Source organism: Protopterus annectens, chromosome 9.part0, assembly GCF_019279795.1.
Source record: "Protopterus annectens isolate FY-2018-M chromosome 9.part0, PAN1.0, whole genome shotgun sequence".
Classification (NCBI taxonomy): domain Eukaryota; kingdom Metazoa; phylum Chordata; order Ceratodontiformes; family Protopteridae; genus Protopterus; species Protopterus annectens.
In genome coordinates, this window is record NC_056743.1 from 1,260,328,437 (window position 1) to 1,260,343,789 (window position 15,353).

The following is a 15,353-nucleotide window of genomic DNA, read 5'->3' on the forward strand; positions in this document are numbered from 1 at the left end:
TGGAAGTCCCTCTTTCCTTTTCAAATTAACCTCTAGCAGTACTTGAAACCTAATGACTTGTGCAATTACATTGATTGCTCCTTAGCAGCAGTTAAAGCTTTGCTACCCTTGTACCTACTGCACCATTTACAAGGGTATAAGCATATGTAGAGTTTCCACAACAGCTGATCATCCCATTCACAATGTTTTGGAATGACAAGACTGTACAGAAATTACATACAAATTATAGTGGCATAGCTAGAATGTAGTCAAGACTCAATAAACTATAAACAAAACTGATGACATAATGTTTTTGAACACTTTGTGACCTAAACTGATTGATTACCAACTGTTCTATTAGTGTAAATGATTACCAACTGTTCTATTAGTGTAAATGTATGGAAGAAGAGCTGTTATCTGCTTCACTGCTTGTTTGTAAATGTGACGTACCTGACAAATATATATTTTTTTTTCTGCAGTTGGTGATAAAGTACCAGCAGATATCAGAATCACATCCATTAAATCCACAACACTAAGAGTGGATCAGTCCATTCTAACAGGTAATAACATATTTTGGATGCTTTTGCATATTGAAATTGTCATGAACAGCACTCCCCTTTTTGTTTCTCTAATGATCCTCTACAGAGCTCTGAGTTGACCATCCTTTGCATCTCAAGTGGTATGTACTTATGTAGAATGCCCCATTTTTCCAGGGGGAAGAGGGAGAACCGCATTACTAAGTAGTACATTAGTATGAAGTCACCTGCACTGATCACTAGCCCTCCATGATGTAGGCAGTATGGTGTTTTTGTATACAGCCTAATATCACTAATGCAGACATACATGTAGTAAATCATATGATGTTGAGTATGCTTCCTCTTGTCTACCTTTTCGCTTCTCTTAGCTAGTTAGCCTTATAAAAAAACATATTTTCCCATTGTCCACAACAACACTTCTGTGTATAGGTTTCTCTGCTCCATAATTCACCAACGATGCTTCGCTAGGGACGGCTTCCACCTGTCACCCCTGGGCTTTCGGATATTGGCAAAGGCCCTTGCTACCCCCATAGTGCCTTTTTTAGGCAAGGCTCAAAAGACAAACCCACCTCCATAGGTATCACAAGGGATAAGACACTAAGAGTAATGCTACTCAACGCCAGAAGTCTAAACCTCAAGATGCACGCACTCAAAACTCTCCTTAGCATGGAGAACATCGATATCTGTGCAGTAACAGAAACCTGGTTCAGGTCTCCCGAGAGCACCTCAGCACTACCAGGTTATACCTCATACCATGCTTTTCGGCCCCAAAACTTGGACTGAACCACAAAAGGAGGGGGAGTATCGATATTCATCAAAGATACCCACACCTCCAGGTTGGTGGCAAAGCACGAAGCATCAGAGACTATCCATGTGCAACTAACAGTGGGTAAAACTGCCTTCAGTTTATAGCCTGCTACAGACCACCCTCCCAAACCCAGGAACCCCACTCGGCCTTCCTGAGAACACTGGAAAATATGAAGGTCTCTCCAAACACCATTATATTGGGCGACTTCAACTACCCAAACATAGACTGGGAGCATTACTCTAGCTCCAACACCCTAGCCCAAAGGTTCCTAGAATTTATAAACTCAAATGCTATGGAACAACTTGTTACCACTTCCACAAGAGGGGAAAACATACTGGACCTGATCATCACCAACATGGGGACTCTATGCTTCAGACCAGAAGTGTATCCCTCACTGGTAAGATCAGACCATAAACTAATCTCACTGGATATTCACATCCCGACCCCACCCCCTGCCCAGAAAACCACAGTGAAAAACTTCTCTAAAGCAAATTTCACACTCCTCAAAACTGTGGTGGAATCCTTCAAAGCCCCCGGGCCTGTGGAAAATACGGCCCAGACCGCAGAATCCTTTATAAACGCATTCTATGAACACCTTCAGGAATGCATGGATCATGCGATCCCAAATAAAACCAAGACCCAATCCTCCAAAGGCAGACGTCCAGTCTGGTGGACGCCAGCCATAAACAAACTATACAATAGAAGGAGGAAGCTATTAAATGATAGAGCAAAATCCCAAAACGGGAAGGCATCACTGATCAGTATTAGCAAAAAACTACGGGCACACATAAAATTGTCTAAGGCCAGCTTCGAGAGAAAAATTGCACAGGTCACTAAGGATAATCACAAGGCTTTCTTTAGTTATGTTAGGAACCTGGGTGGTAATTCCCAGATATGCTCAGAATTAGTCCAAAATGACAAAAATACACGAACCCACAGACATTGCCAACATCCTAGCTGACAGGTTCAGCGCAACCCCCACCAAAAGGGCAAATATCTATCCCAGCAGAGTGCTGCCCCCTGACATCTCAGATGCTCAGGTAAGAGCCGCCCTCTCCAAAGCAAAAAACACAGCATCAGTGGGACCAGATGGTGTCCTGGGCTGCGTCCTACATGAACTCCAAGAAGAGCTAAACCCAAACATAAAACTACTGTTCAATCTCAGCCTTACTACAGGATATGTGCCCAAAGAGTGGCGTACAGCAACAGTGGTCCCTCTCCATAAAGGTGGTGCCTCAATGGATCCTGGAAACTATCGCCCCATAAGCCTGACTAGCTTGGTCTGCAAAGCTATGGAAAGGATCATCATGGACCTCATAAATAAAGATATTGGGGACCTACAAACACTGGATCCTACCCAGTTCGGCTTTGTTAAGGGCAGATCCTGCCTCTTAAACCTGGTTGATTTCTTTGAAACAGTCACCAAGGCCATTGACAAGAGGAAGGTGGTCCACACAGCCTACCTGGACCTCGCAAAAGCCTTCGATACAATACCCCACTGTGGCATTATAGATTAGCTCACCAGCTTAAATATAAACCCCTATGTCACTAAATGGATTGCAAATTGGCTCAAGGACAGAACCCACATGGTTAGAATTGCTGGAGCCATGTCAGACTCCAAACCAGTTACAAGTGGTGTCCCACAAGGCTCAGTCCTGGGACCTCTCTTGTTCGGTATATATTTCTGAGGTACAGGCCAACACGGAAGGACTGTGGCTGACCAAGTTCGCAGATGACTGCAAACTGGGTGCCATAATCGACTCTCCAGCCAACACAAGCATCCTCCAAAAGGGCCTCATAGAAACAGACAACTGGTGCCAGAGCCATGGCCTCAAGCTAAATGCCAAAAGTGTATAGTCATCCCTTTGGCAAAAACAAAGTGCCCACAAATTACCACATAGGTGGTAATCCATTAAGTACAGAAGAAGTAATTAGGGACCTGGGGACCCAAGTTGATAGCAATCTCTCATTTGACAACCACGTGGCCAAAGTGGTTAGAAAAACATTTTATATAGCCCACCTAATCATGAAGGGATTCACATCTAGATCAGGGGATGTCATTGTGCCTCTTTACTCATCCCTCATCAGGCCCATAATTGAGTACAATGCCCCTTTTGGGATGTACCTTACCAGACACCTGCAGCAACTGGAAAGATCCCAAAAGTACCTCACTAAGAGGATCAAAGGGCTCAAACAGATGCCATATGCTGCCCAGTTAAAGAAACTCCAGCTCTACTCAGTGGCATACCGCCTGTTCAGAGGCAATCTGTGCCGGACGTATAAAGCCATGTCCAACCCGGAATTAATGGACATGCTGCACCTCAGAAAATCCAAATCCCATCGAGCTACGCACTCGAGAGACTTGAACCTCAGCACTGAAATAAATAGGACATGCTGGAGGGACAGATTCATAACTCAGAGGCTTCCTTCACTCTGGAATAAAATCCCAGTCCAGGTTAGGCAGAATCCCTCATTGACTCTCTTCAAGAGGACTCTTGATTAGTGGATGGGAGATCGTAGGTTTACCCCGGGTATCACTTCTGTGTCACTGTTAGACAGAGGCACAGTATACTAACCTCGAAAAAGGGCATAGCAAAATAAATTTAAAATGGGTGGCGAAAGCCAAACACATTCTGGCTAGGCTTATAAATGCCCTTGGGCAGATAGCCTAGTATGTACCTATGAACCTATGAACTGAAAGCTATTCTCTAGTCACTCAGGCTAATCCGTTCCATTCACGTTGCAATGTAGATAACATAAGAGGATGCCTTATCCCTTTTTACTTGACCACTGATATGGCACAAAGTATTCTGCATTAATTTCCATCACACACACACTTGTTAACATTCAGTATGATATAATCTCATCAGCGAGACAGTTTTGTTGTGTGACAGAATGTATATTTTATTAACTGTTTATAAAGATGTAATTAAATTTTTTTTTAAGTACTCTCCAATTAGTATTTGAGGAGGGTGCTAGTGACTTGGGGTACTACTGAGCAGGGTCATAGATTGCCTTATATGCAAGGCATAGATTGCCTCTGAGTAGTCTCTATGAAACGGAATAAAGTGACAGTGATTTCAGACAATCCACATAGGACAGATGCTGAACACCTTGCATTTTCCTTGCGAGGAACCTTTGTGGTCTCTCCAATTGCTGCATGGGCATAGAAAGGTACATAAAAAGGAGCATTGTTCTCACTTATTGGCTTGATGAGGGATGACTATAGAGAGGTTATAACTTCTTTTTAAGTAAGGGATGTATTGGTCTGTGGGCTTCCCCCCAGGTAAAAGTTTTGTTTTACTTGTACTGTGAAACAACGTTTTCAGTTTTGTTCATTAGTAAATCATTTGATGACATGAACTGAACCAGACCCATATTTTCCAGTGTATTTTCTCTTTTATTTTGCAGTTCTCTTCTTATCTTTGGTCTGTCCTTAAGGTGGCATTACTAAATCTAGATAAGCCTCTGATCCTGTTGACCAGTCTGCTTTTAACACAACACGTTGCGTAAATGATTCAGGGTGCCATGCTCAGTAAGTCTTGATGAAGAGCACTGGTAAAAAAATAAGAGAATTACTCAATGGTATAATACTTTTGTGTACTTTTTTTTTTCACAGAGGTATTTTAAAGCCATTTTGAACTTGAAGTTGAAGAAGTCATGCAAGTCTGCATGAAGACAAGGTATATGATGATTAAGAAAAAAAAGACCTTAGGGGAAAAAACATTCATTGCTGGAGCAGTTTGCTTTTTTTCGGCTTAATGTACTGTTGTCAGTCTTGCACCTGGAGGTACTTGACGCTTGCTAAGATGTTAGCTGTCCCTGTGGCTGCTTTGCTTGCTCTTTTAGGAGAAGGAATTTGACATTGATTACTGAGAATACAGACTGCTTGCAACGCTTGGAATATGTGACTTTGACTTTCTGGGTTGGGCTGCCTGTCTTGTAGTAGCAGAACTCTATATGAAAATCAACCAATGAGAGGTAGCCCTTTTGGAAGCTGGTTTGCTGTGGGCTGCTTCACTGTAGGTGAAAAACTGCAAAATATGACTGCACATTTGCCTCATTCCATATAGTAGGACAGGATCAAGTTTAAATTTAACAATAGGGGATTTCTTAAATGAGTCCACTAAATAGACTCTTCTAATTGTGTTGCTTAGCCCCTGGTATGAACATCTCATTACCTGTATTCTGTTGCTCATTTGGCTTATATAAGCAGTCTGTACTCTTAGTTAAGGGGTGTACCTATGTTACATTTTCAGTTGTTTCCAAATCTTCACAGTTTCTGAAGCTAATGCAAGAAGCTGAATGACAAAGGTTATATCCTTTCAGACCTTCAACATGCCCCCGTGGCCTTAAACTATTGGGCGTAATGCCATCTGTCACCTTTGTATTCCACCCCGGGCTTTCAGTCATTCATTTATCTGTGCCAGTCTAATTTCAAGACCTTTCTCATGGTCACTGCCCGATAGAGATGGAATAAAGGAATAAAAAAAAAGGTAAATCTATGCTGAAAGTAATGTTTTGAGAGTCACAATCCAGGAGCACATGCCTAAAGCTGCTATATTTGTCTCATCTATAAAACTAACTATTTTTAGTGGCTCCACCTTCTCTTTGACCGATTCCTTTTACAGCAAGATGTCAGTCTTTAAATGTGCATCCACTTAATTACATGATCCATAAGCAAAAAAGGAGCAAGGATGCTGCTGTGTCCTCCCTCTTGGAAGTGGATCCGAGGCTGAATTAGTGGCAAGCATCAAATTCACTTTTCCTCCAAAAGGATGTTACTGCTAATGGGAAAAAGGCATTTGCATTCCCCAGAGGATGACACATACTATGACATCAGCCTGAGGGGTTGACATCTCAGACTAGTTCTCCCGGTGTTCCTGTTTACCAATTAAAATCTGAGATTCCTCCTGTGTAGCTTATTCTCGGCTTTTCTCTGGCACCACATTTGTTCCTTCACCACCAATAATTTTTAGTATCTTTCCCTCTGTGCTGGAAAGTAATCAAACATATATAATGAAAGCATTTACAACAGATATTTAGAGAAAATGGTAGATGGGGTCCTCCAGTTTGGGCTTGTCCTTTTTGACACACATTCTAGATGCTGATCCTGCTGATGCAGGTTTTATCAGGGCTATTCTGTACAGTGCATAGCCCACTCTTTCCTTGTAATGCTCTCCTCAGCTTTCATTTTCTTATCTGCACTCAGGGCACAACATAAACCTCATGGAAGATGGGGTGTCCAACCTTTTGGCTTGCTGGGGCTGCATTGAGTGAACAGAAATGGTGTTGGGGCCGCATATAAAATATATCATATAGTTAACTCTTTCGTTGCTCCGGAAGACCACAGTCGACCTCCTGGCTGTACTGTAGGTGCAATTGAACAATGAATAAATGTAATACATGCCTAATATTTGCCTTAAAATTCTCATTCTAATTCTAATTCTCTAATCTAACAGTTAACTCTAACATCTTAGTTAATATACATAAATATATATATATATATATATATATATATATATATATATATATATATTTTTTACAAATAAACATATATTCACTACAGCACTAGCATTTCTCACTGGGAAAACCATTCCAGCAGACCATCTACGTAAAACATCAACATCAGCAGTCCTACAATACTATAATCCACAAAATAACCCAACAAATTTGCAATAAAGTAAAGAATTCACATTACTGACTTAATAAAACAATTCTGAATAAGCTACAAGAGGGTCTCACCCAAACAAATAACTGGTGCCAGAAATATGGCCTCAAGCTAAATGCCAAAATATGCACCATCATCCCCTTTGATGAGAGTGATGTCCCCACAAATTATCACATTAATAACAATGTTGTAAGCACGCAATAAGTCGTATGGTACTTGGGCACCCAGGTTGATAGAAACCTGACTTTTGACCACCATGTTGTCTCCGTTGTAAGGAAAGCTTTTTACATGGCCTACTTCATGAGTAAAGGTATCTCATCCAGGAACAAGGTCATAACATCCCTGTATTCTTCCTTTACAAGAGCCATTATTGAGTGCAATGCCCCTTTTGGCATGTACCTCAACAAAACACCCTGCCAAAAGAAAGACTACAACCATTTCTGACAAAAAAAGGTCAAAGGACTGAGTTCACTTAGTTATCCAGACAGACTAAAAAGCTTCTTGCTTTCCTCTGTCTCTCACTGGCCCCTATAAATTTCATCACTGGCTTGCTTTCCAGGCTAAGAAAGATCCTGCCTTAAGAGACTTCCTCTACCTCAGAAATACTGGTTATACTTAAAACCCTCACTACAAAGACCACAGCCTTCACTGCAACATAAATAAGCCACTCTGTATGGACAGGTTCTTGACACAAAAACCTTCAACTTCTGTAAAAAGCTCCTCTCATTATCAAACAAAGTTATTCAGCAACACAACAACTGGATGGATAGCCATAAATATACTCCTTGAGTAAGAAGCATAGCCTTCATCAAACCGGATGGAAAATCCACATACTAAACTTTCCTAGCTGGATGGCTAAGATCTAATATCGGTTACTTGCCCAAGAAGAGGGACCTATTTAACTAAGAATTCCATTTGCAAAAATATATTCAGTATACATATTGAATCTCTCTCTCTTACACACACACACACACACACACACACACACACACACACACACACACACAAAAAGCCCCTACTTGTAAAATAGGCAACCTCCGTAATCGCATGACACCCACTCACTGAATTAAATTGTCTGGAAGTCAAAATAGTTGAAAAAAAATCATAATAGAGATGGATTCATCCATGCAATTTCCCACCACCAAAGGACCATCAATAAATCAACAAACAACTGCTCGGCAAAAAGTAAATCAATAAGAAAACCATAAACTCTCTAAGATAATTCTACATACTGGTGTAAACATATGACTTGTGTCAATCCCCAGGTTAATCCATACCAAAAGATTGTTTCATAGCTTCTGCTATGTACAGTTTTCTCCTGAAAACTTAACTCATTGGTATTTGCCTTGCTGTAATTATAACTGTAAAAACAAATGTTGTTTTTAAGTTTATTCTGTACCTCAATGATTCTCTGCCATTTGTATGAGTACTACATCCATGATTTGCTGTCTCTCTCATATGTATTGTATTATATTGTTTTGAGTTACTTTTGGAGCTTTTCTCCCCACGCCTCTGCTGAAAATGGACCTGTGCCCAGTCGGACTTTCCCGGTAAACAAATGTAAAATAAAATAAATAAAAATAAACTTCCCTCCAATCTACAGCCATTTGACAGACATTTTAATTTGTACAGAAGTTACTCACAGACTGACAGTTTACTGAGCTGTAATGCTGACCTTTGCTTTTGAAAAAAACAAATTCCCAGACTTTGTCAATAGCTCAAAGTGCAGAGAGGATTATTTATTTATTATATATTTATTTATTTTTGGAAAACATCTTTAAAACTGTTAAATTGATTACACACCCAGAAACACAGAAAAGTTATTCTGATATGTAAACCACAGACTGCTGCAAGAAATAAGTCACATTGGCACTCTATGCTTATGTCCGAACAGATGACTCCTACCTGTCCATTCCAAAAGAAGTAAAGTAGTTTAATAAGAAGGTTATTTGCAAGGTTACATGGCAGTTTATATTGGAAATAAGCAGAGATATTAAAAAGGCTCTGTTTTTCATAATTATGCTGAAAAGTCGTCCAAGGTAAATACAACTTCTGATTTAGTATGGAACCATACCTCTCAACCTTAGAGCAAGAAATCTGGACAAAGCGAAAAATAAAAGTGGGACACAGGCCCAAAATAGTTATGCATCACAGACACCATTGAAACAACTGTAACTGCAAACATTATACATCACTTATAATCTTTCTGTTCCATTATTGTTAGTTAAACATTATATGGCTCATTCAGTCCTGCCTTCTTTTGCAACAAAGAAAAACATGCTTTGAAATGACAAATGCATTAAAAATAAAACACATTGCATCAATATCCTGCAACTTCCTTACCTGCAAGCAACCACAGAGCTTTCACTGAAACTAGGGCTGCTTGTTTCCCCAGAATGACAGCTCTCCCTAATTAAGTCTAATGGTATACAATTTACCAGTATCTGGACTACCTGAAATAAATTAAATTATGGCCTGTAAATTGAAAGTAAACTTTGTTTAATTAAACTATATTTCTAAGCCCACTTACTATATTTTTTTCAGTAACATCCCAATATCCATTTCCAGGTCACTTTACAAGACATTGGCAGTGGTAGACTTGGCATCCTTCAAAACCCCACAGGCCCACTCTAATACTGCTAGCATTGTCCATTAAATGTAAATATCCATCCACTGTAAATGGCAAGAAGCTATGTCTTAAAAAATCTACTTTTGGCATGCGTACCCAAGTATCAGGTTTTGAAAAAAAGAAACGTATTCTCCACAGTCCATAAGTCTCTGTCTTTAATAATCATCTACTGTTGCAGCACTCCCAACACATAAGCACACACACACACACACACACACACACACACACACACACACACTAAAACCTCCCAACATTTAAAAAATGACAGTGTGCCCACTTGATTTGCCAGTATTGATGATCCGCCAAACCTATGCTTACTGTTGTCCAGTCTACCACTGCTTAGAACCCACCAATGAAAATACAGTACTAGGTGCTTTTTTGCTTTATATGCTAGTCCCACATAGTCAGTCCACTACTGACCCATTAACCCTAGGCCGCTGTCTCATTCTTTTCCCTGGAACTGCATTACCTTGGATGACTACTTTTATTTCCTAAGCAAAAGACACAAATTGGAAGATGAGGCAAAAATCCAGACATTCTTTGAAAATCCATACAGTTAAGAGGTATGAGTTCATGCTCAATACAACACTCTCCCTGTCAGGAAAGCCACAATTTAATGAAAGCGTACTTTTAACGTACAATATATTTGTGAGCTAACTTGCTTGTGTTCAGTAGATAGAGACTGATCATTGTTATCCTCTTTGTGCATGCGTCTCTCTCTGTCATGCACACATACACACACACACACACACACACACACAGACACACTCTTCTTCTACTTTCATGCACACAATTCTGCTTTCATGCATGCACTCTCACTCCGTACATACCTATTAACACAGGTAAGCGCTGTCCCTTTCTAAGGCAACAGCGGCAAATCCAAACACTTGTCCCTCTTCAGCGAGAACACACACGCACGCACACACACACACACACACACACACACACACACACACACACACACACACACACACACACACACACTGATTGTTCAGCACAAAATAATGGCGTAAACACATTGACCCTTTTTTGGCTCAAAAACAAAACTAAAAGGGTGCTTTGGCACATGCGCACACCGACATTAGCGTTACAGGTCACAGGAGTGGAAAACACAAAACAAAAATGTTTTGGGGCATGCGTACATCGATGTTGCAGTTAGAGGTTGAGGGCCACATGGAAGAGCCCTGAGGGCCGCATGCGGCCCACGGGCCGCAGGTTGGACATGTCTACTCCGGATACCGAAGTTCATGATTTACCTGACACCATTCCGGTGGACAAGGGTTTTCCCTTGTATTTTTTTTAATGTTCTTCATTTGCCTTTTGATTGAAGTGTCTAACCTTTGTTTTTAGAAATAAGAATCTGTCTTCTACAGCTTGCATGAGAACTCGTTGTGTAGGGGCCAGTAGGATAACGAGACACTGGACTGGCTGGTGTATCCTTTCTTCACAAAAAGCATTTATTCTCCTATGTCTGATAAGAAAATATAGAATCTTTGGTCACCATTACCTTTTCTGAAGGATGCTGTCTGTGTAGTCCAACTCTTGTGTCCAGCTGTTCACTATATAAAAAAGGCACCCCATATTTATAGGTTAGAATGGGATTTTCTTTAAGACCTGGCAAAAAAAATTGGAAGGTGGATTTATTTGACATCCTACTACTGCACATATTCAGAGGTGTCCAGCCAGCCTATTTTCTGTGTTTATTCGGAAAACATTTTGCTCCCAACTTACTGTCGACTTGATTTCAGGCATCTACTGTCCCACTAGTGACATGTCTGTCTTACCATGATGTCCTTCAAGAATGCAACTGCAGTCATAACATATGGGTTGTTCTGCCTCAGGCAGCCCTCGGTCGGCCGAATTCCAAAGTCTGGGTCCGGCGTCGGCTGGTGTCGCCTCCTCTCTGACGTCACAACGGCTGGAGTATAAAGGCATCGGCCGACGCCATCTTCTCCAGTCTTTCTTGCCGTGCGGTGCCCGAAGCAGAAGCAGTTCGCAAGTGCCGGTCGGTCAGCTCCTGTGTTTTCAGTACCGAAGTCATCTAAAAGCTAAGTACCCCATTGGGGAACATTTTTTCTTGCCTCAGCCGATGTCAGAACAAATTGAGAAAGTTAATAATTGTTTGTCTTGTGGTAAACAAATACCTCATAAGGACTTCCATTCTTACTGTCTTCCTTGCCTGGGCCCAGACCACAACGTCTCGGCCTGTGCTGCCTGTGCTTGCTTTAATAAGCGCACTCTTAGGCGCCGGGCAGAATTTGCTGAAGACTTTTTTGGCGAATCCTTCGCGTATATCATGCCGTTGGATCTACCGACAGCTCAATCTTCCAAAAAACGGAAGGACCGGGACCAGCATCCTCTGCCCGCGTCCTCTACCGATACTACTCCTAGACCCTCCGCTAGTGCTTCGGTCCCTGCGGAAGTGATAATTCAGCCGCTCCAGGCCGACGACACAGCGTTTTCCAGTCCTTCGGTCCCGGAGACCTCTCTGGTGCCGGTTGTTGATTTTCCTCCGGATACCGAAGTTCATGATTTACCTGACACCATTCCGGTGGACAAGGTCACTCCTGCACGTGGGGCTGCTAGGCCTCCTGTATCTATGTCCATCAAGGCCTTTGCATGTGCTAAGGCTGCCAGCCAGGCCAAGGCCCATCCTAAACCTGCTGTCCAGGCCCCCTCTTCTGATAAACAGATAATGTCTCTTGCTGCAGACCTTATTTCCCTTATCAGGGGGTCTCAGCCTCACCCAGACAGGGGTTCTCAGCCTCCTGCAGAGAAAAGGCCTAGAACTGAGCAGACTGAGAACCTCTCTTCAGATGAGGCCTCTGGGGATTCTGAGCATTCAGATATTCAAGAAGAATCCTTCCAGGCCTATGAGGACTCTGATGCTGAGGAGTCAATCCCCTCTGCCTCCCCTCCAGAGGATTTCTCTTTTGGTGAAGTCCTGCACTCTATGAGGGAACATTTCCAATGGCAGGGTCAGGAATTCTCTGATTCCAGGAAAAGGCTCCGTACCTTCCTAAAGCTTCCCCAGCACAGACCTTTAGCTATTCCTCCTGTGATGGATGTTTTGGATGATGTTTTCTCCGATTCCAGTGCTAACCCTGACTCTCTCCCCCCTGCTCCTGTCAAGCCAGACAGATATTACAGAGTTCCTGACACTCACAAACATCTCTTTAAGGCCCACACCGTGGATTTAGAAACTATTTCACAGGGTCCCAAGGGAGTGGCTATCTCCACTGCCAAACATCCTTTGCCAGCGGATAGGGAAGCCAGGTCTATGGAGAGATGGGGTCAAAAAGTTTATACCTCTACCACCCTAGCAATGCGGTCTCTTAACTGCCTTTTTCATATGTTTCAGTACCAGGATTTTTTACTGGATGATTTACAGAAAAAGTTAGCCTGCCCTGAGCCTATTGACAGAAAGGCATTGCAGGATCACATACATAACACTCAGCAGGTTAACCATCATTTTCTTCAGTGTGGTTATGATGCATTGGAAGCTTCATGTAGGGCAGCTATGACTGGGGCTGTGATACGTAGACATGCTTGGTTAAAAGATCAGCCACTGCCAGACCATGTCAAAGTAAAGTTACTTGATGCACCTCTGGAAAAACAGAAGCTTTTTGGCGCTAATGCACAAGATGTGTTGAAGTCCATTGAGGAAAAAGCTAAGTCAGTACAGACAGTCAAGGATTTCCTCCAGGTTCAGCCACCCAGATTCAGCAGAAACTGGCCTTCAAAAAATTGGTCCTTCCCAGACTCGGACAGGTTTCAAAGGGGAAAGAACAGGCGTGGCCAAGGCCGAGGCCAATACCGAGGCTCCTACAGGGGACGCCAATGGCAACCTACAAATCAAAGAAGTGCTGCAGCCAGTCCAGCTGCACCACAAGGACAATCACAATGACTTGACTTTCATACCGCCTACAAGGGCTCAGACAGAAGCACCCTTGGGCGGAAAATTATCCTTATTCCCAAAAAACTGGCATATCTTAACCAAGGACAGTTGGATTCTGGATTTAATAGACAAGGGTTACAGATTCCACTTCCATACTTTACCTACAAGACAAGGCATGCCAAACCTGCCACACCATCAAAGGGCAGAGGCACTCATTCAAGTTTCAAAGCTATTAAGTATAAAAGCAATAGAAAAGGTACCTTCCCAGGAACAAGGCCAGGGATTCTATTCAAGACTGTTCCTTGTTCCAAGAAAGGAAAACAAATGGAGGCCTATACTGGACTTGTCTACTCTAAATACCTTTCTCATTGTGCCAAAGTTCAAAATGCTAACGTTACAGCAACTCCTTCCCATGCTGGGCAAGGGGTCTTGGCTGGTCACTCTGGACCTCAAGGAGGCATACCTGCATGTCCCAGTCAGACAAAGCTGCAGAAGATACCTCAGATTTCTTGCAGGGACAGAGCACTATCAATTCTCAGCATTGCCGTTTGGCTTATCTACTGCCCAGAGTGTTCATGAAATGCCTGGCATCAGTAGTGGCACACTGCAGACTCCAGGGAATTCAAATATACCCCTACCTGGACGACTGCCTCATACAAGGAGACAACAGACAAACCTTAATAAAAAACTTGGACTATGTCATGCAATTACTACAGGCCTTGGGATACACAGTCAACATTCAAAAGTCAAGGCTACTGCCATCCCAACAGATTATTTTTCTAGGAGCCAAACTGGACACACAAACACAATGGCCTACCTCAGAGGAAAAACAACAGCAGTTACCAGAGTACTTCAAAGGCCTAGCACAGCTCCCCCAGCTGACTGCAAGGAAACTCCTGCAGGCCCTGGGGTTCATGGCATCATGCATTCTCCTGATACCTTTGGCAAGACTTCATATGAGAAAGCTGCAATGGTATTTGAAAAGCTTATGGTCACAACACAGCCAAAGCCTAGAGGACGTAATCCCACTTATTCAATGTCTGCAAAAGGAATTCTTGTGGTGGGCTCAAGCAAGTCAATTAAACAAAGGCATGTCTTTCAACAGACCTCAAGCAGGTCCAATAATTACAACAGATGCCTCAGATCATGGATGGGGGGCGCACATGGAGGGCAGATGCGTTCAAGGTCAATGAACACCAAAGGAAAGACATCTGCACATAAACCAAAAAGAGATGCTGGCAGTGATACATGCAAGCGAGAGTTTCGAAAAATCACTGCAGCAAGGACATTTACTAATAAGGACAGACAACACCACTGTCATGTGGTATATAAACAAGCAGGGAGGGACTCATTCATACCCCCTCTGCAGACTAACAATGATTCTCTGGGAAAAAGCACGGCGTCGGAAGATACACCTGCAATCCCAGTTTGTGCCAGGCAAGGACAATGTACTGGCGGACAAGTTGAGCAGAAATTTCTTGGATCCACACGAATGGATGCTGCATCCACACATGTTCTCACAAATAACAAAGACATGGGGAAGACCGGACATAGATCTATTTGCGTCTCACACGAATCATCACCTGGAAAAGTTCTGTACCAGGACCCACCATGCACTAGCCTGGGCAACGGATGCTCTCTCCTTCAGCTGGAATTCCCTAAAATGTATGCATTTCCCCCTCTGCCACTGTTGACCAAGGTGATCCTGAAAATCAAAGCAGAACAACCAACGGGCATTTTGATAGCTCCAGACTGGCCAAAGCAACACTGGTACCCATTGCTATTGAACATAACTTGGACCAAACCATGGCCTCTGCCCCTATGGCCCCTGC

At 42.5% G+C, this 15,353-nt stretch overlaps 1 protein-coding gene across 2 annotated transcripts in view; it reads left to right on the forward strand.

The window, feature by feature from the left end:
- LOC122811983 (sarcoplasmic/endoplasmic reticulum calcium ATPase 2-like) overlaps positions 1 to 15,353 on the forward strand; it is a 1,984,788-nt gene that overhangs the window by 593,527 nt on the left and 1,375,908 nt on the right. For both annotated transcript variants that reach the window (XM_044084186.1, XM_044084187.1), the window contains exon 7: positions 459 to 539. In XM_044084186.1, coding sequence (XP_043940121.1) covers positions 459 to 539 — 81 coding nt within the window. The remainder of the gene's footprint in view (positions 1 to 458; positions 540 to 15,353) is intronic.